We start from the raw sequence: 27981 nt of genomic DNA, 5'->3' as shown, positions 1-27981 counted from the left end.
GAGGACTCAGGCAAACCTATCCCTAAAATGGCCGCCGTCTTTACAGATTACTCAGAAATACGTGAATGTGCCAAGGCAACACTTCAGCCATGTTTTTAATGAGGGAATGACAGAATAACATGATGCACAATACCCCCCCTTTAACCTCTTAACTCCCACCTGAACGGATCCCATTTTCTCCAGTTTGGCTTTACCCTAATCAAAAAGCTTCTTGGGAAAAAAGCACCAAAACAGCCACAAAAAATGAGAAGAAAACAAGGATGTAAACGCAACAAAAAAGTGACAAAAATTCAACCAAAAAGTGACAAAAATTCAACAAATTGTGACAAAAAAATCAACAAAAATTCAACAAAAGTGTGACAAAAATTAAACAAAAATGTGACAAAAATTCAACAAAAGTGTGACAAAAATTAAACAAAAATGTGACAAAAATTCAACAAAAATGTGACAAAAATTCAACAAAAGTGTGACAAAAATTATACAAAAATGTGACAAAAATTCAACAAAAGTGTGACAAAAATTAAACAAAAATGTGACAAAAATTCAACAAAAATGTGACAAAAATTCAACAAAAGTGTGACAAAAATTCAACAAAAATGTGACAAAAATTCAACAAAAATGTGACAAAAAATCTTAGGTGCATTAATAGGAATGGAGCCTTTAGCATTATACATTTTAATAGTAGAAGTTTGAACAAACATTATAGCGATATTAAACATTACCTCAGTCAGTTTAATAAATTCAGTGTCATTGCTGTCTCTGAGACTTGGTTGGATGCAGATAGTTGCTGCGAAGTAGAATTAGATGGATATGAATTGTTCACTACCAATCAGATAAATAAAAGAGGTGGGGGTGTTGCACTATACATAGATACAGATATGAGGTGTAAAAAGATCAGTAGTAAATCAACCACCATTGAGGATGTTTTGGAGTGTATAACATGTGAAATTATTGTAGAAAAATCTAAAAATATTGTTGTTAGTTGTGTGTACAGAACACCTGGATCATGTCTAGATGTTTTCAACAAAAAAATTGACAGCCTTTTCAGTAACTTAAACAAGGTCCATATAGTGTGTGGTGACTTTAATATTAATCTTTTGAACCCTCAGAAAAATATAAAAACAACAGACTTCATCAATGCTATGTATAGCAATACTCTTTTTCCCCTTATTGTTAAACCAACCAGAATTACCACGGACTCATCAACATTAATAGATAATATATTCACTAATCAATTAGCAAGTGAAATTACCTCTGGAGTACTTATCAATGACATCACTGACCATCTTCCTATTTTTAGTATTTTTAAACAATTACAAAATAATACAACCAAAATAAATGACTTCAAATTTGTAAGACATCGAACACCTGCTAAAAAGTTATCTAAGTGATCGAAATCAGTACGTACATATTAATAACATCAACTCAAAGGAGGAAAAAATAACCACGGGGTTCCTCAGGGCTCCGTTTTGGGACCTAAATTATTTATCATGTACATTAATGAAATCACTGAAGTCCTCAACAAATTACAATGTATCCTATTTGCTGATGATACCAGTCTGTTCTGTTCTGGAAAAGATCTCGAGCTGCTCTTAAATACAGTAGGAACTGAGCTTAAGATACTAAAAAAAACGGTTTGATATAAATAAGCTTTCCATAAATATGCATAAAACTAAATATATTGTATTTGGAAACAAGGAAGTAAATAAACCGTGTCAACTCAAAATTGGGGAGGTAGAAATCGAAAGGGTGTATGCAACAAAGTTTTTGGGAATCAATATTGATGATAAGTTAAATTGGAAATACACTAAATACACATAAATACACTAAAGACTAAAATGTCTAAAATTATTGCCATACTATGTAAAATTAAAACCTCTGTGAATCAAAATGCATTATATATACTGTACAATTCCCTCATCCTTCCACACCTTAGCTATTGTGTGGAAATATGGGGGAATACCTATAAAACTAACATACAACCTCTCTTTGTATTGCAAAAGAAAGCAGTTAGAGTGATCAGCCATGCAGAATACTTGGCTCCAACAAATCCCCTTTTTATCAGACTAAATATCCTAAAATTGCATGATCTTGTTGATGTTTACACAACAGTTGTGATGTACAAAGCTCACAATCTCAGGCTCCCTCAGTGTCTACAGGAGATGTTTCAAACTAGAGAATCTAGCTACAACCTTAGAGGAACTGATCTGCTACAGAAACCTCTGGCGCACAGTAATACTAATCAGTTAAAGGCGTTGATCTATGGAACGGTTTATCTATTCAACTTAAGGGCTCCAAAACTATTAAAGCGTTAAAGAAAATGTATAAGTCAAACATGATAGAGAAGTATACAACACTTGAATGAAAACCATTAGAAGAGAAGTCAATCGAGGATACATAGCATAATTGTTGTTTGTTGAAGTTTAAGTTTTGTGCTAAAGCGTTACCATCGTTGGTATTAAAGAAAGTGTATAATGTGTCATCTTGGGACACAGAGTCACAGTTGTAAAAGGGGTTAGGCAGAATAAGTCTTGGCTTCAGCCTAAACCCCTTCGGTCAGGCATCATTTAGATTAAAATCTTAATGTATGTGTTTTCTTATTGTATAATGTCTAAGATCTTTGGAAAACATGTGACATGTGTTTTAAATGTTCATAATGACCGAAGAAAATAAATTAACTAACTAACTAACTAAAAAAAATCAACAAAAATGTGACACAAATAAATAAATAAAACATAAAAAAGGTGACACAACGCAGCAACAACGTGAGGAAAAAGATCAGTTTTGTGGGTCTTAGCTTTCAGATGTTACACAGACCTATATACAGTGCCTCTCGTAGGTATTCATACACCTTGAACTTTTGCACATTTTGTCATGTTTACAACCCTAAACATGAAGATTTTATTTAGATTTCTTTACTGAACATTCACACACAAGTAACAGACAACTGTGAAGTGAAGGCAAAATGATACATGATTCTGTTATTTTTCAAAAAATAGAAAAGTGAAAAGTGGGGCGTGCATAAGTATTCATACAGCATGAGTGAATACTTTGTGGAACCCCCTTTTACTGCAATAACAGCACAAGTCTTTTGGGTTCTGACTCTACAAGATTTGCACATGTAGAGACTGACATTTTAGCCCATTCCTCTTTACAAAACAACTCCAGCTCTGTCACATTGGAAGGAGAGCGTTTGTGAACAGCAGTTTTCAGATTATTCCACAGATTTTCAATAGGATTTAGGTCAGGACTTTGACTGGGCCATTCTAACACATTAATATGTTTTTATTGAACCATTCCATTGTAGATTTAGCTTTGTGTTTAGGGTCATTGTCCTGCTGAAGCTGAATCTCCATCTCAGCCTCAGTTCTCTTGTGACTCCTGCAGGTTTTCCTCCAAAATGTCTCTGTATTTGGCTCCATCCATCTTCCCAACTATTCTTACAGTCTCCCCAGTCCCCGCTGAGGAAAAGCAGCCCCACAGCATGATGCCCCCCCCTGTATATTTGACACTGGGGATGGTGCACTCAGGACCATGAGTAAGTAAGTAAGTAATGTTTATTTATATAGCACCTTTCACAGACAAAAGTCACAAAGTGCTTCACAAAAATACAAAATATAAATACAAAGTACATTTACATTGACAGTCACAGAAAACGTGGTCATAAAAAACCCCTATTCCACTGGAATTTAAAATGCTTTCTGAAACAAGTAGGTTTTCAGGTTACACTTAAAAACATCGACACTATCAAGTAACCGCAAGGAAAGCGGAAGATCGTTCCAGAGCGTCGGCGCGACCACCTGGAAGGAGCGATCTCCTCTGGACTTAAAACGAGTACGAGGGACCATGAGGAGGTTCTGATCCTGAGACCTCAGCCTCCGAGACGGGGTATACGGACACAACAAGTCTCTGATGTAGGAGGGGGCCTGGCCATGCAAGGCTCTGAAAGTCAACACCAGGATAATGAGCAGTGTCAGGTTTGCTCCATACATAACGTTTGTCTCATCTGACCAAAGCTCCTTCTTCCACATGGAGCTGTGTCCTCCATATGACTTCTAGCAAACTTCAAACGGGATTTCTTATGGCCTCCTTTCAATAATGTCTTTCTTCTTCCACTCGTCCATGAAGGCCAGATTTGTGAAGATACGACTTATAGTTGTCCCATGTACAGATTCCCCCAGCTCAGTGGCAGGACTTCACAGTTCCTCCAGAGTTATCATGGGGCACTTGGTTTTCTTTCTGACCAGTGTCCTCCTTGTTCGCTCTGATATTTTAGGTGGAGGACCACGCCTTGGTAAGTTGGCAGTGGTGCTTTACTCTTTCCATTTCTGAATTATGGATTGAACAGTTGCTCCGGGAGATGTTTAAATCTTGGGTAATCTTTGTATAACTTAACGCTGCTTTAAACTTCTCCACAGCTTTATCCCTGACCTCTCTGGTGCTCCTTGACCTTCATGATGCTGTTCAGTGACCAACACACTCCGACCACAGCTCTGAGGGCCTGAAAGAACAGCTGTAATTATACTGAGAGTAGATTACACACAGGTGGCCTCTATTTAACCGCTAGGCCAAGGTGTGAACATTCTGGAGTCATTAGGAATGTTTTAAAGGTGATTTAATGCACTCAGAAAATGCTGTATGATACTTATGCAAGCCCCACTTTTCACTTTTCTATTTTTTTAAAAATAACAGAATCATGTATCATTTTGCTTTCACTTCACAGTTGTCGGTTACTTGTGTGTGAACGTTCAGTAAAAAAATCAAAATAAAATCTTCATGTTTAGGGTTGTAAACATGACAAAATGTGCAAAAGTTCAAGGTGTATGAATACTCACGAGAGGCTCTGTAATGGCCAAAGAGCACAGAATGCATTTGGTTCAGGCAGGTGGTAAGAGGTTTAAAATGATTTTTTGATGCTTTACAGTGTTTTTTTTCTGAAGAAAAAAAGTCCATGTCCTAAAAAAAGTAATTTTAAAGAAATATATTTGCCTCAGTGTGAAACTCCAGACGCCTGTGGACCATTTTACAGGCTGCTCCTTTTACATGAGTGTCTATGGCCAAAAGGGCTTTTTGGGCTGCTGGCTGCAATACCACGGCCTGCCACTAGCACGTACTGGAGACGGGTGAAAAGGGGCGGACCCCCCCCCCCCCCCCCCCGGTCTCGACATGTGACTGAGCCACATCCTGTTACACTTTTCAGGAAGTACTTTGCCCTGTTCCTGATCAGAGGTACGTACTTTATCTCCTACAATTACCAACATTACGTTTACAAAGAGAAGTGTGGACATCAGGAGGAGCCTCTGGGCTTCAGGCTGGACCTGCAGAGACTGAGGAGCTTCATGTTAGTCCAAACAAATGAGTGATTTACACTTTGATTTACAACCGTCTTTATTTCTTCAGGCGTTTAATCAGTGATTCTTGGGCCGTTCTGGTTTTTGTGTTGTCGTTGGCCTTTTGTTGTGTGTATTTTTCAGATTTTAAAACTGTTGTGAAGCTCTTTGTGGCTCTTGTCTGTGAAAGGTGCTGTGAACATTACTGAGCCTACTTACTTACACAAATAATATAAGAAGTAAACTTACCAAGTACATTCAATTCTGCTAGTATTTTTTAAATTAATCAAACAGTTACAGGTTATTAGTGCCATTATTAAATTTTCAGGCGTTCCTAGGAGGACTCAGACAAACCTATCCCTAAAATGGCCGCCGTCAGAGTTTTTACAGATTACTCAGAAATACGTGAATGTGCCAAGGCAACACTTCAGCCATGTTTTTAATGAGGGAGTGACAGAATAACATGATGCAAAGCTTGAAAAAGTCGATTTTGCAGAATACCTCCCCTTTAAAGATGTATTTTTGATGCTTTACAATTTTTTTCATGAAGAAAAATAGTCCATGTTCTAAAATTAGTAATTTTAAAGAAATATATTTGCCTCAGTGTGAAACTCTATTGTCTATGACCAAAAGGGCTTTTTGGGCTGCTGGCTGCAATACCACGGCCTGCCACTAGCACGTCCTGGAGACGGGTGAAAAGGGGCGCCCCCCCCCCGGTCTCGACATGTGACTGAGCCACATCCTGTTACAGTTATCAGGAAGTGCTTTGCCTTGTTCCTGATCAGAGGTACGTACTTTATCTCCTACAATTACAGACATTAACTTTACAAAGACTGTTTTGGACGATTGCACTGAAGAAAATTCCTACTTTATGAACCTGTTCACTGACAATGGCAATAAAAACATTGTGATTCTGAAAGAGCAGGCGAGGGTTCAGTGAAGCAGAAACAAATATGTCAGTTACAGACGGGGCGTGCGGGACTTTGAAGAAGTGTGACATATCTGTGGGGGGGTTTAGCTGTTTGGCTTTGCCCCAATCCAAAAGCTTCTGGAAAAAAGGTGTGAAAATAGAGACAGAACTGAGACGAAAACAATGATGATGTGGCAAAAAAATGACAAAAAAGTGACGAAAAAAAAGACAAAAAATGTGACAAAAATGACCAAAAATGACCAAAAAATGACAAAAAATGACAAAAAAATTACAAAAAATGTGACAAAAAATAACAAAAAATGATTTAAAAAATGACAAAAATGACCAAAAAATAACAAAAAATGACCAAAAAATGATTTAAAAAAATGACAAAAATGTGACAAAAAATGTGACAAAAAATGTGACAAAAAATGTGACAAAAAATTACAAAAAATGATTTAAAAAATGACAAAAATGTGACAAAAAAGACAAAAAAATAAAAATGTGACAAAAGAACAAAAAAGACAAACAATTAACAACAAATGTGATAAAAAATGTGACAAAAAAGATGAAAAATGATTTTAAAAAAATGACAATAATGTGATAAAAAATGACAAAAAAAGACAAAAAAATAACAAAAAATGCTAAAAGAAAATGACAAATGTGACAAAAAATGACAAAAAAAGACAAAAAAATAACAATTGTGATAAAAAATGACAAAAAAATGACAAAAAATTTGACAAAAAATGACAAAAACAAAAACAAAAAAAGAACAAAAAAATGACAAAAAATGAAATGGAGATGTGTCGGTGGAATGGCTTCACCGCGGGTCCGTTCAGGTTTCAGGAAAGTCCAGGTGTCGGGACAATGGGAGACTTTCAAACCTGAGGAAAACCAGCACCAATCTTTCATTTGCAGTGAAACTCAGAGGAACTAAAGCAGTCCTGCATTTGGAGGAATTTAGACGTGATGTCCTGCATTCTGGAGCATTTTAGAAGATAAAGTGTTGCTCCTGTTGAGGCTGTGAGAAACTTTGTCCAGCTGGATTAATTTAGAAAACGAAACATATCCTCGAGGTTGAACAATATAGAAACTTAGATGAGACCTGTTTCAAAACAAAGTTATTAAAAACTACAGTTCTGTGTTGATTGAAGCTAAAACAGTGAAATGACTTAAAAATGTACATTTCAGCGTTACAGTGTCAGCAGCCGTGCGCGGAATGACACAATAACTTGATGTAAAGCTTGAAAAAGTTGATTTTGCCATTTTTTTTACGACGAAAAAAGTCCATGTCCTAAAAATAGTAATTTTAAAGAAATATATTTGCCTCAGTGTGAAACTCCAGACGCCTGTGGACCATTTTACAGGCTGCTCCTTTTACATGATTGCCTATGGCCAAAAGGGCTTTTTGGGCTGCTGGCTGCAATACCACGGTCTGCCACTAGCACGTCCTGGAGACGGGTGAAAAGGGGCGGACCCCCCCACTGGTCTCAATGGCTGTTTCCCAATTGCCAGGATCCTCGGCGTCTCGACCACTTCGGACGTCATTCGCGTCATCACGGCGCCGCCAAGTGGTGTTCCATTTCACCTGGACCACTCGCCCCCTCGCAGCTCGACTCCTCCGTTTGGCTCATTTACGAAGGATACAGCAGTGGATCCTCCGCTGCCTCGGAGAGCTGAAATTACCCATGATGCACTGCAGCATAGTTTCTTTTTTCTTTTCTCGCAAAACTTTATTAGTTTGAACTCACTTTAAAAAAGTTTTGTTCCACATAAACAGTTTCCTGGCCTCTGTTATTCATAAAACAGTTGTTTTAATAAGCATAGATTGACACGTGTCTGACGCAGCCGCTCCGGAGGCCGTTCCATTTGAGCTCAAAGGCGGCGGTGAGAGGACACTCCGCTCCGTTTTGGAGGAGCCGCCACCGAGGACGTCAACGAAGTGGCCAAACGGAGGACGGATCCTCCAATTGAGAAACAGCCATCATGTGACTGAGCCACATCCTGTTACAGTTATCAGGAAGTACTTTGCCTTGTTCCTGATAAGAGGTGCGTACTTTATCTCCTACAATTACAGACATTAACTTTACAAAGACTGTTTTGGACGATTGCACTGAAGAAAATTCCTACTTTATGAACCTGTTCACTGACAATGGCAATAAAAACATTGTGATTCTGAAAGAGCAGGCGAGGGTTCAGTGAAGCAGAAACAAATATGTCAGTTATAGACGGGGCGTGCGGGACTTTGAAGAAGTGTGACATATCTGTGGGGGGGTTTAGCTGTTTGGCTTTGCCCCAATCCAAAAGCTTCTGGAAAAAAGGTGTGAAAATAGAGACAGAACTGAGACGAAAACAATGATGATGTGGCAAAAAAATGACAAAAAAGTGACGAAAAAAAGGACAAAAAATGTGACAAAAATGACAAAAAATCACCAAAAAATAACAAAAAATGACAAAAAATGATTTAAAAAATGACAAAAATGTGACAAAAAAGACAAAAAAATAAAAATGTGATAAAAAATGACAAAAAATGACAAAAAAGACCAAAAATAACAAAAAATCATTAAAAAAAATGACAATAATGTGACAAAAAACAACAAAAAAGACAAACAAATAACAACAAATGTGATAAAAAATGATAAAAAATGATTAAAAAAATGACATAAATGTGACAAAAAATGACAAAAAACAAAACAAAAATATAACAAAAAATGATGAAAAAAATAACAATAATGTGACAAAAAATGACAAAAAAGACAAACAAATAATAACAAATGTGATAAAAAATGTGATAAAAAAGACAAAAAATGATTTAAAAAAAAAAATGACAATAATGTGATAAAAAATGACAAAAAAAGACAAAAAAAATAACAATTGTGATAAAAAATGACAAAAAATTTGATAAAAAATGACAAAAAAGACAAAAAATAACAAAAAATGATTAAAAAAATGACATAAATGTGACAAAAAATGACAAAAAAACAAAACAAAAATATAACAAAAAATGATTAAAAAAATGACAATAATGTGACAAAAAATGACAAAAAAATGACAAAAAATTTGACAAAAAATGACGAAAACAAAAACAAAAAAAGAACAAAAAAATGACAAAAAATGAAATGGAGATGTGTCGGTGGAATGGCTTCACCGCGGGTCCGTTCAGGTTTCATCCGAGGAAAGTCCAGGTGTCGGGACAATGGGAGACTTTCAAACCTGAGGAAAACCAGCACCAATCTTTCATTTGCAGTGAAACTCAGAGGAACTCAAGCAGTCCTGCATTTGGAGGAATTTAGACGTGATGTCCTGCATTCTGGAGCATTTTAGAAGATAAAGTGTTGCTCCTGTTGAGGCTGTGAGAAACTTTGTCCAGCTGGATTAATTTAGAAAACGAAACATATCCTCGAGGTTGAACAATATAGAAACTTAGATGAGACCTGTTTCAAAACAAAGTTATTAAAAACTACAGTTCTGTGTTGATTGAAGCTAAAACAGTGAAATGACTTAAAAATGTACATTTCAGCGCTACAGTGTCAGCAGCCGTGCGCGGAATGACACAATAACTTGATGTAAAGCTTGAAAAAGTTGATTTTGCAATTTTTTTTACGACGAAAAAAGTCCATGTCCTAAAAATAGTAATTTTAAAGAAATATATTTGCCTCAGTGTGAAACTCCAGACGCCTGTGGACCATTTTACAGGCTGCTCCTTTTACATGAGTGTCTATGACCAAAAGGCCTTTTTGGGCTGCTGCCTGCAATACCACGGCCTGCCACTAGCACGTCCTGGAGACGGGTGAAAAGGGGCGGACCCCCCCCCCCCCCGGTCTCGTCATGTGACTGAGCCACTTCCTGTTTCACTTTTCAGGAAGTACTTTGCCCTGTTCCTGCTCAGAGGTACGTACTTTATCTCCTACAATTACCAACATTAACTTTACAAAGACTCACGAACAAAAAGACAAACACCAGTGTGGGGGGGCTAGTGTGACATATCTGTGGGGGGGTTAGTGTGACATATCTGTGGGGGGGTTAGCTGTGACATATCTGTGGGGGGGGGTTAGCTGTGACATACCTGTGGGGGGGTTTGCTGTGACATATCTGTGGGGGGGGTTAGCTGTGACATACCTGTGGGGGGGGGGGGGGGGGGTAGCTTTGACATATCTGTGGGGGGGTTAGCTGTGACATATCTGTGGGGGGGGTTAGCTGTGACATATCTGTGGGGGGGGGGGGGGGGGGGTAGCTTTGACATATCTGTGGGGGGGTTAGTGTGACATATCTGTGGGGGGGTTAGTGTGACATATCTGTGGGGGGTTAGTGTGACTGTGAGTAGTTCACTGCTCTACAACGCGTGGATTTGACTGAAACCACCGGACATGAAGGTAAAGCACGTGGGTAAATGTTTCCTGTTTAGTTTGGAAATACAGATGCTTTGAAAACAGGAAAACAAAGCTGAACCCCTTAACTCCCACCTGAACCGAGCACAGTTTCTCCAGTTTGGCTTTACCCCAATCCAAAAGCTTCTGGAAAAAAGGTGGGAATATAGAGACAGAACAAAAGAACAAAAAAGTGAGAAAACTTTGACAAATAAATGACAAAAAATAACAAAAAATGATTAAAAAAAAATAACAATAAATGACAAAAAATGACAACAAATAAAAAATGACACAAAAAACAAAAAATGACAAAAAAAATGACAAAAAAAAACAAAACAAAAAATCACAAAAAATCACAAAAAAATCACAAAAAATAAAATAAAAAAATTCACAAAAAATGACAAAAAAATGACAAAAAAAAAAGAAATGATAAAAATAACAAAAAATGACAAAAATGTGACAAAAAAAGACAAAAAACAAAAAAATGTGACAAAAACACACCAAGTGACAGACAATGACAAAATATGGCAAAAAATCACACAAAAATATCACAAAAAATCACAAAAAAATCACAAAAATGTGACAAAAAAGACAAAAAAATAACAAAAAATGATTAAAAAAAAAATTACAAAAAATTACAGAAAAACAACACTTGACAGACCAAAGTGCTTTAATTAAAACACAAGGAAAAAACATTCTGTATAAAATGACATCGAAGACATTTGAAGATTCAAATATTCTAAAGATTTTATTGTCATTTCTCTCAAGTCCTTGGTGTGTGTGTGTGTTCTTGTACTCACTGCATTATGAGGACCAGTTTGAGCTTTTAACCAACAGAGTGAGGACATTTTTGTAAAGTGAGGTGAGTGAGGGTAGTTTTTCAGATTGTTGAGTTTTGAGTTTTTCACTCCTTCTCCTGTGTTGTCCACTTCCTAATTAATTACCCAAACGTCGGACAACACCAAACGTGTTCAACACTGGAAGAAGAGTTATTGACAAACTACGCTACACTACCAGCTAATAACACATACCAGCACAGATGACCCAGGATTCAGAAGATTAAATCACAAAGGTTTATTTCCCTAACAGATCATCTAATACAGAGCTCTGCTTCCCTAGTTCCCTAACATCGAGTCTACCAGCTGTCCATTGCATGGGAGAGACTGGTTCAAAAACTAAGGAAGCAGAGTATTTGTATCACATTAAACATTGGAATATTCATGAGCCTAAAACTAAATCTCATTGGTTCCATTGGCTCCAGTGCTTCCGCTGCGTCACATAGTTCCGCCCCGCGCCCCCCAATTTTATGTCTTCAATGGAATGTTGCAACTGATAAGATCCTTCTGGAGAAAGGCAGTTGTTTATCTCTTTATGGGGCACGGGGGTTCTGTGCTCACACACTTTGGTGTTCTGGTACTTTTCCGCTGTAACAGAGAACTGAGAATACTTCGCATACATTTTGTTAAGTTAAGCTAAACAGTAATAAGAGTAAAAAACAGTATAAAACCGTGTATATATTTTATAATTCTACAAGATGAATAAACCCCTGGGCATAAAACGGCGTCAGAATGGCCAAAACTGCTAGCCGCGAGTTAGCATCGTTAGCCTGTATGTTGTAAACACTGCAGACGCTGCAGCGAGTTAGCAACGTTAGCCTGTATGTTGTAAACACTGCAGACGCTGCAGCACTAACAACATTAAGCTCTGGTTAAATCCAGCTCTGACTCTGGTTTAGAGAGCGCAGTCTGTAATAAAGTCAGCTCTATGTGGATTATTGGATTTACACTAAACTATTCTACAGTTTGTTGCTTCTTCTCTCTTCAGCTGAGAGCTGCGCCTCGTAGCTGCGCCTCGTAGCTGCGCTGGACGCACGTTAAATGTTATCGGTTCCTGGTATCGGGACCTCATGAAAGAGTACGAGTATGAGTACAAGCATGTGGTATCGGCCCGATACCCGATACTGGTATCGCCCCCCATGTCGGACTTGTTTAAACCAAAGACTCACAGGTGCTAGGACACAGGCCTCCTCTAGGGGGGGCTATTTTGTATCTTGCGAGAGCAGATATTTGGAAATAGCCAAATCAAACACTGGAGATAGAAATGGTCTTAAAGACAAGCCGTTTATTGCCGTTGTTCCGAGTTACAAAGAAGTAAAACCAGCTGATGACTTCAGAAAGAGAGAAGTGAAGTCCAGACCTGACAGTCCCTTTTATCCTCGTCTTGCTCCTCTGCACAGAGAGGATGACACTGCCTATCTGTGAATCAGCTGTTTGTGTCTATGTGTTTGCGTATTATCTGTACATCACGTTATGTACAGAATGATTATGGTGTCACCATTGTGTATCAGCTCATCTCACTGGCACGGTCTTCATGTTCTGTAGCGTGTGAGCAAAGCATGAGTCAGACGTTTGTTCAGATTTCCTTACAATCCTTACATCTTTACAATCCCTGGTCTGTTTCAGCTTCAGCCTCAGAGGCAGAACTGGACACACGATGGAGGAGCCAGAGGTCAGAGAGGACGAAGCCGTTGCCTCTAAAGCCACTGACCGGCCTGAAGCTCAGAGGTGAGATCCACCACTGTCCTCCATGTCAGAGTCAGCTCCAACACTCACTGTGTTTCCACTTTAAAGCACATTTAGAAGTTTGGCATAAGTAACGAGTGACAAGCTCAGTCACAGACTCATGGATGTGGGAGTGAGGGGTGAGGGTGGGTGCGGGTGGAAAGTGTGTGGGTATGAGAGGGTGGGTGCGGGTGGAAAGTGTGTGGGTATGAGAGGGCGGGTGGGTGCGGGTGGAAAGTGTGTGGGTATGGGAATGTGGGTGGGTGGAAAGTGTGCGGGTATGGGAGGGCAGGTGGAAAGTGTGTGGGTATGAGAGGGCGGGTGGAAAGTGTGTGGGTATGGGAGGGCAGGTGGGTGCGGGTGGAAAGTGTGTGGGTATGGGAATGTGGGTGGGTGTGGGTGGAAAGTGTGTGGGTCTGTGCAGGCGGGTGGAAAGTGTGTGGGTATGTGAAGGCGGGTGGAAAGTGTGTGGGTTTGGGAATGTGGGTGGTTGTGGGTGGAAAGTGTGTGGGTATGAGAGGCCGGGTGGAAAGTGTGTGGGTTTGGGAATGTGGGTGGGTGCGGGTGGAAAGTGTGTGGGTATGAGAGGCCGGGTGGAAAGTGTGTGGGTTTTAGAGAGCGGGTGGGTGCGGGTGGAAAGTGTGCGGGTATGGGAGGGCAGGTGGAAAGTGTGTGGGTATGAGAGGGCGGGTGGAAAGTGTGTGGGTATGTGAATGTGGGTGGGTGCGGGTGGAAAGTGTGTGGGTATGGGAGGGCAGGTGGATGCGGGTGGAAAGTGTGTGGGTATGAGAGGGCGGGTGGGTGCGGGTGGAAAGTGTGTGGGTATGAGAGGGCGGGTGGAAAGTGTGTGGGTATGGGAGGGCAGGTGGGTGCGGTTGGAAAGTGTGTGGGTATGGGAATGTGGGTGGGTGTGGGTGGAAAGTGTGTGGGTCTGTGCAGGCGGGTGGAAAGTGTGTGGGTATGGGAGGGCGGGAGGGTGTGGGTGGAAAGTGTGTGGGTATGAGAGGCCGGGTGGAAAGTGTGTGGGTATGTGAAGGCGGGTCGAAAGAGTGTGGGTATGGGAATGTGGGTGGTTGTGGGTGGAAAGTGTGTGGGTATGAGAGGCCGGGTGGAAAGTGTGTGGGTATGAGAGGCCGGGTGGAAAGTGTGTGGGTTTGGGAATGTGGGTGGGTGCGGGTGGAAAGTGTGTGGGTGTGGGAGGGCAGGTGGAAAGTGTGTGGGTATGTGAAGGCGGGTGGAAAGTGTGTGGGTATGAGAGGCCGGGTGGAAAGTGTGTGGGTATGAGAGGCCGGGTGGAAAGTGTGTGGGTATGTGAAGGCGGGTGGAAAGTGTGTGGGTGCGGGAATGTGGGTGGGTGCGGGTGGAAAGTGTGTGGGTATGGGAATGTGGGTGGGTGTGGGTGGAAAGTTTGTGGGTATGGGAGGGCGGGAGGATATGGGTGGAAAGTGTGTGGGTTTGGGAATGTGGGTGGGTGCGGGTGGAAAGTGTGTGGGTATGGGAATGTGGGTGGGTGTGGGTGGAAAGTGTGTTGGTATGGGAGTGTTGGTGGGTGCGGGTGGAAAGTGTGTGGGTATGGGAGGGCGGGAGGATATGGGTGGAAAGTGTGTGGGTATGGGAATGTGGGTGGGTGAGGGTGGAAAGTGTGTGGGTTTTAGAGGGCGTGTGGTTGTGGGTGGAAAGTGTGTGGGTTTTAGAGGGCGTGTGGTTGTGGGTGGAAAGTGTGTGGGTATGAGAGGGCGGGTGGAAAGTGTGTGGGTATGAGAGGCCGGGTGGAAAGTGTGTGGGTATGAGAGGCCGGGTGGAAAGTGTGTGGGTATGAGAGGCCGGGTGGAAAGTGTGTGGGTATGAGAGGCCGGGTGGAAAGTGTGTGGGTATGAGAGGCCGGGTGGAAAGTGTGTGGGTATGGGAATATGGGTGGGTGCGGGTGGAAAGTGTGCGGCGAGACGTCAGAGTTGGTAAAATACTTTGGTGTCGCACTAACATGTGTCGCCTAAATTAACATTTATTTACTGCATTACAGATAAAAACATACAGCCCTGGAAGTGAAATTAGAGCTAAAAAATTCTAGGGGTGATTTTTATTTATTTTTTTAAATATAAAAATTATATATTGTTTTTTTTTTTAGCAAAAAAATATCTCGGGAAAACGTGATAATTATCTCGGGAAATCGTGATAATTATCTCGGGATAATTATCACGTTCCCCTGAGATATTTTTTTGGGGAAAAAAATATATTTATAATTTTTATATTTCTTAAAAAAAAAAAACATTTTACACCGAGATAATTATCACGTTCCCCTGAGATAATTTTTTTGGAAAAATAAAATTAATGAATCCAATTTTTAGGTGTATGGGTCATTTTTTTTACCCCGAGATAATTTTTGGGGATTTTTTTTAATTTTTTTAACGTTTTTATATTTCTTGATGATAGAGCTATGAGAGAGTTGTGATAGAGTTATGAGAGAGTTATGAGAGAGTTATGAGAGAGTTATGATAGAGCCATGATAGAGTTATGATAGGGTTATGATAGAGTCATGATAGAGTTATGATAGAGTTATGATAGAGTCATGATAGAGTTATGATAGTCATGATAGAGTCATGATAGAGTTATGATAGAGTCATGATAGAGTTATGATAGAGTCATGATAGAGTCATGATAGAGTTATGATAGAATTATGATAGAGTCATGATAGTTATGATAGAGTTATGATAGAGCTATGATAGAGTTATGATAGAGTTATGATAGAGTTATGATAGAGTCATGATAGAGTCATGATAGAGTTATGATAGAGTTATGATAGAGTTATGATAGAGTTATGATAGAGTCATGATAGAGTCATGATAGAGTTATGATAGAGTTATGATAGAGTTATGATAGAGTTATGATAGAGCCATGATAGAGCCATGATAGAGTTATGATAGAGTTATGATAGAGTTATGATAGGGTTATGATAGTCATGATAGAGTCATGATAGAGTTATGATAGAGTTATGATAGAGTTATGATAGAGTTATGATAGAGCCATGATAGAGTTATGATAGAGTTATGATAGAGTTATGATAGAGTTATGATAGAGTTATGATAGAGTTATGATAGAGCCATGATAGAGTTATGATAGAGCTATGATAGAGTTATGATAGAGTCATGATAGAGTTATGATAGAGTTATGATAGAGTTATGATAGAGTTATGATAGAGTTATGATAGAGTTATGATAGAGTTATGATAGAGTCATGATAGAGTTATGATAGAGTCATGATAGTTATGATAGAGTTATGATAGAGCAGAAAACAAAGTACACAGCACAGTGGTTCCCTCGTTTGAGTGGCTCCTAGATTCTCCTGGGAACATCTGTCTGACTCTTGGTGGAGACTGTCCCTTTGGCTCAGCATTTCTGCACAAACAGATCTCAGTCTAAAGAAACTAGCCTGTATAAAAAATAATGAAAATAATAAAATAAGTTCATCTCTGATATAAAGCTAATGTGTTTCTCTTCTCAGAAAAACTGAGGCTGGAGTCAAAGCAGAAGTTCCTTCTCTGTCCTGGATGCTCATGGGAGCTCTGGACGATTTACAAGACTATGATTTTCAAAGGTTCAAGATGTATCTCATGGACGACACTCTGTTAAAAGAGTTTGATGTCATTAAGAGAAATCGACTGGAGACAGAAGACAAGACCAAGATCCTGCAGGCCATGATGGACAACTACGGCATCTTCACCTTCACAGTCATGAAGAGAGTCCTGGAGGAACTGGCTATGGGCGAGATCCTGGATGAGCTGTCCGAGTATCCCTACGACCCCGAGGGTAAGACTGACCTGTGACCCCAAGGGTCAGACCAAAATTAAAAAGGAAAAATTACATTAATAATAATAATAATAATAATAATAATAATAATAATAATAATAATAATAATTAAAGCCGCGCGCGGCGATAAAGGCCCTCGCCCCTGGCGCACTCCCCCCTTGCGACCACCCCGCTTGCTCTCATCTCTTGCGACCACCCCGCTTGCTCTCGTCCCTTGCGACTACCGCCACTCGCTCTCATGCCGTACGACCACCTCAGTTTGCTTTGGTCCCTTGCGACCACTCCTCATCACACTAGGTCCTTGCGAGCCCTATGATCGAACTCGCTCATTTTGACCGCGCCTGATCGCTCTTGTCCCTTGTGACCACCTCTGCTCGCTCTGGTCCCTTTTAACCACAATGCCTGATCTTGTCGCTTGGGACCACCTCCACTTGCTTTGTCACTTGCAACCACACTCTCTCCCTCTTCCCCAAACCTGTGCCTCACACCCAACCTGGTGTCACTCTTGCTTGTTTGTTTGTTTGTTTGTTTGTTTGTTTGTTTGTTTGTTTATTTATCTATCAGGACAGTGTACAATTACATAATGCTTGAGAGCAAAGATGACCGTACCAGACTGTAGCTTCACAAGCTAATTTCATGACATAACTAGAAAAATTTGCGGAATCGTAGGCTACTAATGCAGAAATGGCAAAAATTGCAAAACATTGTAAAAAAATTCATAATTGCATCATAGTGCTTTTATTGTGAAAATCTACATTTAGTTGCATTATACTGCTTCATATGCGAAAGTCCCTATTAAGTTGCATTAGAGTTTATTATATGCCAAAGTCCCTTTAAGTTGCATTACAGTTTATTATATGCGAAAGTCCCTTTAAGTTGCATTACAGTTTATTATATGCGAAAGTCCCTTTAAGTTGCATGACAGTTTATTATATGCAAAAGTCCCTTTAAGTTGCATTACAGTACATTATATGCGAATGTCCCTTTAAGTTGCATTAGAGTTTATTATATGCGAAAGTCCCTTTAAGTTGCATTACAGTGCATTATATGCGAATGTCCCTATTAAGTTGCATTATAGTGCTATTGTGAAAATCCCTATGTAGTGGCATAATTGTGTTGTAATTGCAAAAATCACTATTTTGTTGCAGAAACTCTTAAAACTGTATAAACTGTTAAAATCACTGCCAGACTTCAATGTATCAGAAATTCTATTAAAATGCCGGCAAGAAAAGAGAAAGCATTAGAAAAGTGTCACGGCCATATTAGAACTGCCAACCTCCTACACCAAAGACAAGCACACTATCACTGAGCTGTAGCTCCATGGTAATTGTACCCTGATGTGGACTAATTTTTGTCTAAATTATCGAGCAGAAGTTAGTTCCCAGCACACCACTGGAGGAGCGAGGTAATTTCCCCGTTTTAGTGAGTGTGGGACCATAGGCAATGATTCATGTACTTCCCGGAAGGTGCTGAGTCCTCCCCCCCACCCCCCCGGACACTTCCCCGATTGTTTTCGACATTTTCCCCAGTGTTGCCTCAATTGTCTCCCTACTATCCCCACATTTCTTTTTCTTTAGTGACGCATATTTTGACAGCGTTTTTCATGAGGGTGGGACCAAAAGCGCGGTAAATAATAACAAAAAAAAGTTAAAGTCAGAATTGATTCAGCAACCTAATGATTGGGAATCCAACGCTCAAGCTATGATGCCACACAGGCACAAGAACTTCTATGAAACGTCCCACACTCATGTGTTTTGGGCTGTGACAATGTGTGCAGCGGCCCATGGAAAAGGTGAAGGCAATGTGAAAGTGTCAAGGCTGTGTTTGGACTAGCAACCTCCTTCACTTGAGAAAACCATGCTATCACTGAGCTGAATTCCATGCAAACATGGGCCTGATGACTGTTTGGGTTTTCTAAAATCACAAGCGGAAATTTGATGGCAGCAACACACTGGAGGGGTCATTTCCCTGTTTTTAATGAGTGTGGAACCATTGGCGACGAGACATGTTCTTCCCAGAAAGTGCTGAGTCCAAAAGAAAAAAAAATAAAGAGTCAATGTTGGGATTTGATCCTGTAACCTCCTGTACACTAATCCAGCTCTCTACCAATGGAGCTACTAAGGCTGAGAAAAATTCAAGGGATGTGAAATTAATGTCATTAAAGACCCCACACTTGTGTATTTGCAGGAAACGGATTGACAGTTTAGAAAATAATATATCCTATCATTTTGTAATTAGGGTAAATTCCTGGCTGCTCAAAGAATCATTGAGAGGGGGTTTCAGCCCTGCAGCACCCTCAATATTGAAGCAATATTTTTGTAAGACCCATATAGTACGTGGAACACACAGAGAAGCGGACAGGAAACAGTCAAATTGAACTTCCTGTGATAGAACAGTTGAGAAAAACGTGAATTTGGAGGCAAAAACGTCCAAATTTAAGCTTCTGTCTGTGACAGAGGGGTAGTATAAGTATATACGAGTCCAAAAGTGTAGCTTTTGTGAAGAAAGGGGGACATTTGGAAAATTGGCGAATTTCAGGAGAAACTTTGACAGAGGCCAGCATGCTGCTAGGCTAAGACCTCTGGGGATTTTCACGGAGGATGGGCGGGCCACTTACAAGCCACTTGTAACCCAGCTAATATTAATAGCTAGTATTAATGCAGTCCCTGCAGTTGTGAATGTAAATGTAAGAACTACATTTCCCATGAGCCTTTGCGCGCTTTCCCGCACATCCGGTTACCGGTAGTAGCTGGCCAATATACACAGTAGCCTCTGGCTGTCAGCTAGGTGCGTGGGACAAGCGGGACTCGGGTGCGGCTGCAGGTGGTTCAACCGCGACACTTAATCGTGACCTTGTGCCCTTGTTTTGATTTGGGATCGGCCTGGTTTGCCACGGGTCCGTGAGGCAATCCAGTCTGTGGGAGAGCAGTAACTGCCCTCTGGATTTACCAAAGTTTCCACTGACTTCTGATTCTACTGACGGTGCGGTAGGAGGCCTTGCGGCCACTCTCTTGTCCCTGTGTTGCGTGTCCCACCACCTCCAACGTGTGACGGTGTCACATTTTACATTAACTATACGAACAATTGCATAACAATGGACAATAACGCTGCGCTCTAGCGTGTGGACTCGCAGCTCATAGATCAGTTGTCTGATGTTGTTTTTGTTTCCAACCCGTAACTGAACGGATGTAAATATTGTATATACCTGTACATAATATGGCTAGCCAACACTAAAATTAATCTGGTGGCACACATACCTTTGGTCAGTATTTACTTTAAGCAAGCACTAGTTATTTCTCCTGAGAGACGAACTTAAAATCTTATGCAAAGCACTTGCATTAACTGTCATATCAGAGGTGTTACACACTTAAAAGACATTTAAAGGCATTTTTGGCCATGGCGGCTGCGTGTGCACACCATTAGGTCCAGGTGGGGAATGTGCACGTGCGCCGGATTGGGTCCGTTCCAATCCGGCCAAGTCTGTGAAAGATATGAGGCTTTGAAATTTGCTGAAAATGGCCTCTCAGTTGCGGCCTTGTCATGACCACGCCCAATAGTGTAAAAAAAATGTAGTTGATGATTTTGAAAGCCACATGGGTTTGGGACATGTTGGCCAAAATTGGAGGCTTTCCATTGAAAACTCGGGGATCAGGAGCCAGAAGTTCAAGAGGTACTATTTTGAGGTTTTGAGGTTCGGGCCAAGATGGCCGACTTCCTGTAGCATTTAGGGCGGGGTCATAATATCATTTTTTACATGTCCTGACGTGGTCTATGTCCTTGGCCAATGTCACGTTTGTACGATGATTTTTTTTGCGACCACTCCTCCATTGGGTCAATGTAAACCGCCTGTTTGAGGGGGCGCCACAGAGCCAACTTTTATTATTTTCTCTCGCGAACCCCACCCAAAATTAGAGCTTGCGGAGCACTACATTTTGACCCCTGTTACTTGCGAATCGGTTCACGTTTGCTACGTGAATTCTTGCGTTTTCGTCCCCCGTTAACGGTTTTAATGAGTCCCTCGCGGGACACTGCGTGCCCGTTGCTCGGGCCTAATTATACAGAAAATTAAGCGAGATAGAGGCATGTTGTAATATACTTTTTTGATCAGTGCGACGTGCCGAATCAGGATATCACATTTGTTTTCACTTTCGTGCAAGTGTAATTTTGAAGGTATAGGTAGGGGGCGCTATTTTTGTGAAAATTGTACAATTATCAAGGGTAATCAGTACGATCCACAGAGGGGCTTATGTGATCCAAAGATGAGTGTGATCTGAATTTGCATGCCCTTGTGAGTTGTCGTCAAAGAGGCGTGGAAAAAGCATTTTTTTTAGCAGAGCGGTAGAGACAAACCGTAACAGATATCCGAACAAAAGAGCTTGATTCTTGTAGTTCTACGTCTCTAGATCACACTCACCAAGTTGGATGTCATTTGGTCCAAAATCCTGGGAGTGACTTGAAAAAATATCAGGTGAAGAAATGCAGGGTAACATTTTCAATCCAATATGGCCGACTTCCGGTTTGTCAGAGGAAGTAGCTATAATGACGTTTTAGGTTTGTCTTGATGTGCTCTATCACTGTACCGAATGGCATAGGTTTAGGCCAAAAATTCATGCCTCCATTTGAATAGGGGTCATAATTGAGGGGGCGCCACTGAGGCATTTTGCACAGTGTGATTTTTGCAGACTTCAAAATCATGAATTTTTCACCAACTTTGATCATTTAGTCAAATAAAATTGAGTTTTCGTTAATATTCAGGGGGTCAAAATTTAGGTTAAAGGCGCACCAAAATAATAATAATAATAATGGAAACGATTTTTCGGCCATTATTTCTCTCCCACAAAGACAATACTCAGAGCGACGTGGCTTTGATATGTTGTTCCCCATCACTGACAAGGTCTGTATGATTTTTTCCACACCTCCATGCCATCCCGTTTTTTTTATACGAATTTTTAAAGTCAAAACTTTGAGGGGGCGCCAGTGGGTCATTTTTGGCGATAGCGGTTGCGTGTGCACAGCATTAGGTCCAGGTGGGGTATGTGCACGCGCGCCGGATTGGGTCCTTTCCAATCCGGCCAAGTCTGTGAAAGATATGAGGCTTTGAAATTTGCTGAAAATGGCCTCTCAGTTGCGGCCTTGTCATGACCACGCCTAATAATGGAACAAAATTTGAATTGATGATTTTGAAAGCCACATGGGTTTGGGACATGTTGGCCAAAATTGGAGGCTTTCCATAGAAAACTCGAGGATCAGGGACCAGAAGTTCAAGAGGTACGATTTTGAAGGTTTGAGGTTCGGGCCAAGATGGCCGACTTCCTGTAGCATTTAGGGCGGGGTCATAATATCATTTTTGACATGTCCTGACGTGGTCTATGTCCCTGGCCAATGTCACTTTTGTACGATGATTTTTTTTGCGACCGCTCCTCCATTGGGTCAATGTAAACTGCGTGCTTGAGGGGGCGCCACTGAGCCATCTTTTATTATTTTCTCTCGCAAACCCCACCCAAAATTAGAGCTTGCGGAGCACTACGTTTTGACCCCTGTTACTTGCGAATCGGTTCACGTTTGCTACGTGAATTCTTGCGTTTTCGTCCCCCGTTAACGGTTTTAATTAGTCCCTCGCGGGACACTGCGTGTCCGTTGCTCGGGCCTAATAATAATAACAATAATACATTTAATTTATATTGCACTTTACATTTCAAGGAAACCTCAAAGTGTCCACAACAAAACTTCCAAGTTAATGCTGGGTTTGCACGATTCGTTATGAATGGCATTTTTCTTTCATTCGTGACATTCGTAACATGACTTAACACTTCCTAAGAGAGTGGATCAGTTCGCGACATTCGTGGAGAAAGTTTTTGTCTGTCAAAAAAATCTTCCACGAATGTCACGATTCACCCTCTGTTCGTGGAGTTCGCAACGGACCGTGTCCTTTCGTGATGAGTAGTGGTGCTTCGTAATTCAGAGAGCATTCGTACAGCATTCGTACAGCATTCGTACAGCATTCGTACAGCATTCGTAGAGCAGGATCACTGTTTTCACACTCAAAATTGATGAAAACACACGCTACGGCAGAAAGTCAATTTTCGTAGCTGCAGTAGCAAAAGAAAAGTCACACAAACTGGGCCAATCCTTGTGCTGCTCCGGGGGGAACAGCACCTGCCACCGCTCCTCAGGAGCTGAAGTTGTTCCGCCGGCTTTTCTTCCTCCTGATGTTTGGGAGCCAGTTCCTGCCACCCCTATGCCGCTGGAGAACCCCACTGTTATATACTTGTCCCGATTTTCTCTGCATTCTCTGCGTCTGCCTCGCACTCGCACTGCCGCCTGTCACGGCGTGATTGTGCTGTGACCACCATCAAGCTAGCTCCCGGAGCTGCCTCTGGCCCAACCCCGCTGTGTTCTGCTCGAGTAGTGGAATACAACCCGGTTACTGGCCGGCCTGCACTCCGGAGCAGCCTGTCAGCTATGTGGCTACTGTTCGTGGCTTTCCTGCTGGCCTCTCCGCGGCTGTTGCCATCTCCGGCTCCGACCATGGTGCTTCGATACACCTCCTCGCAGCTCCTAAGATTCAACCACCGCGCACCTTCTTCACTGGACATCACAACAACTCTGCAACAACACTGTCTTCTCCATCGTCATCCCTACATCCAACGAGGCTCCCGTCGCAATCTCCTCTACAACTTCAGTGCCAAAAACAGTATTACATCTCTCCAGTCCACCGCAGTAACATCTCCCTCAGCCCCATCTCCATCCCGGCTGTATCCTTCTTTGAACACCTGGCTTTCAGACTTCCTGGTTCCCCATCACTCACCACTGCAGTCATCTCTCGCCCTCCCCAATCATTTCTTTCGTATTTCACAGATTTTGTAACTCAGCTGTCCTCCATTTCTCCGTCCGTCCTCCTCCTTGGTGACTTCAACATCCATATTGACTCCCCTACAGCTAAATTCACTTTTTGGACATTTTAAACTGCTTCAACCACTCCCAGCACGTCACTTCTCCCACACACAATCATGGACACATCCTGGACCTGGTCTGTTCCACACCCTCCCTCACCATACACAACCTGTCACTGACCGACCTCACAATTTCTGATCAACCGGCCATCACCCTGGACATTATTACCCCCCTCCCACCACCAAACACACAAGAACAATTACATTTTGAAACCTGAAATCAATCAATCAATCAGTCCCATCTCTCTCTCCTCCTCCATATCCCATGCCATCACCAGCTCTTCCCTCAGATCCAACTGCCTCTGATCTCGTCAACTTCTACAACCACACACTCTCACCACACACTCTCAACCAAATAGCCCCCCTTCAAAACTGCCTCAGTCTCCTTCTCCACCTCCACCCCTTGGTACACAAAACAGACAACTTGAAAGGCTCCATAAAAAATCCGGTCTCACTGCCCAAGCCTACAAACACGCTACAACCACATACAACTCCGCCCTCAAAACTGCCCGGTCCAACTTCTACTCACAACTCATCCACTATAATTCTTCCAACCCCCGTACACTTTTCTCCACATTTGCAAAACTGACCAAAGGACAATATAACCTCGTCATTCACTACTGACCAATACAATAACTTCCTGATCCTACCATTCCAAAATCCATACCATACATTGTTCACTTGCATCCACTTCCTCCGCTTCTCCTCCCTCTGAACATGAACTCATCCCACTCACACTCCATAGCCTTTCCTCCTTCTCTCCTCTGTCTCCCTCCGACACCACCAAACTCCTCTCAAACCATGAAATTCTCAAACTGCCAACTCCTCTCCTCAAAACCTGCATACCCACTCTCATCCCACTCATCACCAGCATCATCAACACTTCCCTGACCTCTGGATCTGTCCCATCCTCGCTCAAACTTGCCTCCATCACACCCCTCCTGAAAAAAAAAAAAAAACGGCCTCAACCCTGACAACCTGGAAAACTTAAGACCCATCTCCAATCTCCCGTTACTTTCAAAAATTCTGGAACGCGCAGTCATCACCGAAAATCTCCACTCCTCCCATCTTTTCAAACAGCACTTCAGCACCGCCGCTGACTCTGGTTCCATATCCATCCTCCTCCTCCTCAACCTCTCCACCGCATTCGACGCAATAGACCATTCCATCCTCCTCCACCGTCATACTTAAAGAAGCTATACCTGATTGTACAAAGAAACAGGCTCACTCAAATTTCAAATTGTTATTTTCTGGTCCAAACTCATCTCAAACTTTCCTAATCAACATTCGTCACAGGGACTGAGATTAAACCAGGTTTCACAACTTTCAGTGAGGAAAAGTGTCACTTCACTGTAAAAAATGCCTAATAGCCTGACCTTTTATGTTCAAAAGGCTTTCTGCTTTTACCATATACTAAAGGACAAAATCATTTTATTCCGATGACAGAAAATAAAAAAATCAAGGATAGCTCCTTTAAATATCTGCTCCAGTGTAAAGACACTTACTTCTCTTATCTTGTTTCTGTTTGTTCACAGCGATGATCAGAAAGTGTCAGGATCTCCTCAAACCAACACTGAAGTCCAGGTTTAAGTTCCTGAACGAGAGTCTCTGCAAAAAAGCCCCCAGAAGGAAGTTTCATGATGGCTTCTCCGAGCTGTACATCACTGTCACAGACCCAGAGCAGGAGGAGGAGCATGAGGTCGGACAAATGGAGAAATACACCAGGAAATCAGCCCAAGAGACAACCGTCCAATGCCAGGACATTTTCAGAGGCACCACAGAGACAGGAGAGCCAATCAGAACGGTGCTGACGTTGGGCGTGGCCGGTGTGGGGAAAACAGTTCTGACTCAAAAGTTCAGTCTGGACTGGGCTGAAGGCAACGCCAACCAGGACGTCCAGCTGCTGTTCCCCTTCACTTTCAGAGCGCTCAATGTGCTCCGAGGCTCAGAGTACAGCTTAGTGGGACTCGTGCACCGCTTCTTCAAAGACACCAAAGGCCTCAGCAGCTTCCAGCAGCTCAAGGTGCTCTTCATCTTGGACGGTCTGGACGAGTGTAGACTTTCTCTGGACTTCAGCCGGACCCGGATCCTGACGGACACGGAGAGCGCCTCAGTGGAGGAGCTGCTGGTGAACCTCACCAGGGGGGACCTGCTTCCCTCCGCTCGCCTCTGGATAACCACACGCCCCGCGGCGGCCAATCAGATCCCTGCTGAGTGCGTCTCCATGGTGACAGAGGTGCGAGGGTTCAGCGACCCACAGAAGGAGCTGTACTTCAGGAACAGGTTCAGAGACGAGGCCCAAACAATCATCTCCCACATCAAGACGTCCCGAAGCCTCCACATCATGTGCTTCATGCCAGTCTTCTGCTGGATCCTCTCCACAGTCCTGGAGCATGTGCTGAAGACCAGAGAGAGAGCAGAGCTGCCCAAGACCCTGACTCAGATGTACATCCACTTCCTGGTGGTTCAGGCCAAAGTCAAGAACATCAAGTATGAAGGAGGATCTGAGACAGACCCACACTGGAGTCCAGAGACCAGGAAGATGGTGCAGTCTCTGGGAAAACTGGCCTTTGAGCAGCTGCAGAAAGAACACCTGATCTTCTACGAGAGTGACCTGAGCGAGTGTGGGCTGGACGCTGCAGCCGCCTCAGTGTACTCCGGAGTCTTCACACAGGTCTTTAGAGAGGAGCCAGGCCTGTACCAGGACAAGGTCTACTGCTTCATCCATCTGAGTGTGCAGGAGTTTCTGGCTGCTCTTCACGTCCATCAGACCTTCGTCCACACTGGAGTCAACCTGCTCTCCACAAAAACACAGAAGTCCAGTCTGCTCAGAGTCAAACCTAAACTGAAACATCTGCACCAGACGGCTGTGGACCAGGCCTTACAGAGTCCAAACGGACACCTGGACTTGTTCCTGCGCTTCCTCCTGGGTCTTTCACTGCCGACCAATCAGAGCCTTCTCCAAGGTCTGCTGACACAGACAGGAAGTAGCTCCCAGACCAATCAGAAAACAGCTAAGTACATCAAGAAGAAGCTGAGTGAGGAAGTGTCTGCAGAGAGAAGCATCAGCCTGCTCCACTGTCTGAATGAACTGAATGATGGTTCTCTGGTGGAGCAGGTCCAACAGTACCTGAGCTCAGGACGTCTGTCTGAAGGTGGACTGTCTCCTGCTCAGTGGTCAGCTCTGGCCTTCATCTTACTGTCATCAGAAGAAGATCTGGAGCAGTTTGAGCTGAAGAAATACTGTGCTTCAGAGGAGGCACTGCTGAGGCTGCTGCCAGTGGTCAAAGCCTCCAACAAAGCTCTGTGAGTGAGGTCTATGTAAGTATGAACCTTCTAAACTTCTCCTAAAACAGTGTGTTCTCTCCAGACTGAGCAGCTGTAACCTGTCAGAGAGCAGCTGTGAAGCTCTGTCCTCAGTCCTCAGCTCCTCTAGTCTGACAGTCCTGGACCTCAGTAACAACGACCTGAAGGACTCAGGGCTGAAGATGTTGTCTGTTGGACTGAAGAGTCCTCACTGTAAACTGGAGCAGCTCAGGTCAGAGGGTCTATATTTCTTTTTATTAATTAATATGTTTTTTTTTATATATATATACATGAACACAGTTATTGACATTGGTCTAAGATTTTAAGATAACTTGAATCTAGATCACTACTGCCACCTCAGGTCATATGTGTAACATCATCTTCTATATTAAGCTCGTACATGACGGCACTTCAGACCCGTAGTAACTTTTTGAGTCACTGCAGGATTTTAGAGGCAGTTGTGGTGAACAGATCTGAGCTCATTCTACACCTAGGACATTGCTGGAACATGTAGGTACGACAGTGAAGATCCCGATCTTATGCCCTTTTTAGGATCATGCTTCGTCAGAGCTGGTTAGGAGGAGTCTGAATTTCCGCCATGATTCCCCTCTCGAATGTGGTCATTGTAGTAAATGGGGAGGAGTGAGGAGGAGTGTCTATTATTTTTTTGGGTCTATGAAAAACACTTTTAGAGCTTTAAACCTGGAGCTGCAGGATTTTCCTTCATCACATTGAAAGTGAGGTTTGAGCT

At 42.2% G+C, this 27981-nt stretch overlaps 2 protein-coding genes across 2 annotated transcripts in view; both read left to right on the top strand.

Annotated features, from left to right (window-relative positions):
- The window catches only part of LOC306960548 (uncharacterized protein), a gene marked incomplete at its 3' end in the record, with an annotated part of 105896 nt that overhangs the window by 18840 nt on the left and 59075 nt on the right, over window positions 1-27981 (top strand). The window lies entirely within an intron of this gene.
- LOC306961462 (NLR family CARD domain-containing protein 3-like) overlaps window positions 13101-27981 on the top strand; it is a gene marked incomplete at both ends in the record, with an annotated part of 40299 nt that continues 25418 nt past the window's right edge. Inside the window, 4 exons of the mRNA XM_079554227.1 lie at window positions 13101-13171; window positions 16667-16971; window positions 25460-27230; window positions 27295-27462. Coding sequence (XP_079410353.1) covers window positions 13101-13171; window positions 16667-16971; window positions 25460-27230; window positions 27295-27462 — 2315 coding nt within the window. The remainder of the gene's footprint in view (window positions 13172-16666; window positions 16972-25459; window positions 27231-27294; window positions 27463-27981) is intronic.

This window comes from Gobius niger, assembly GCF_951799975.1.
Source record: "Gobius niger genome assembly, chromosome: 3".
NCBI lineage: Eukaryota > Metazoa > Chordata > Actinopteri > Gobiiformes > Gobiidae > Gobius > Gobius niger.
This window is presented reverse-complemented; position numbering and strand designations above follow the sequence as displayed.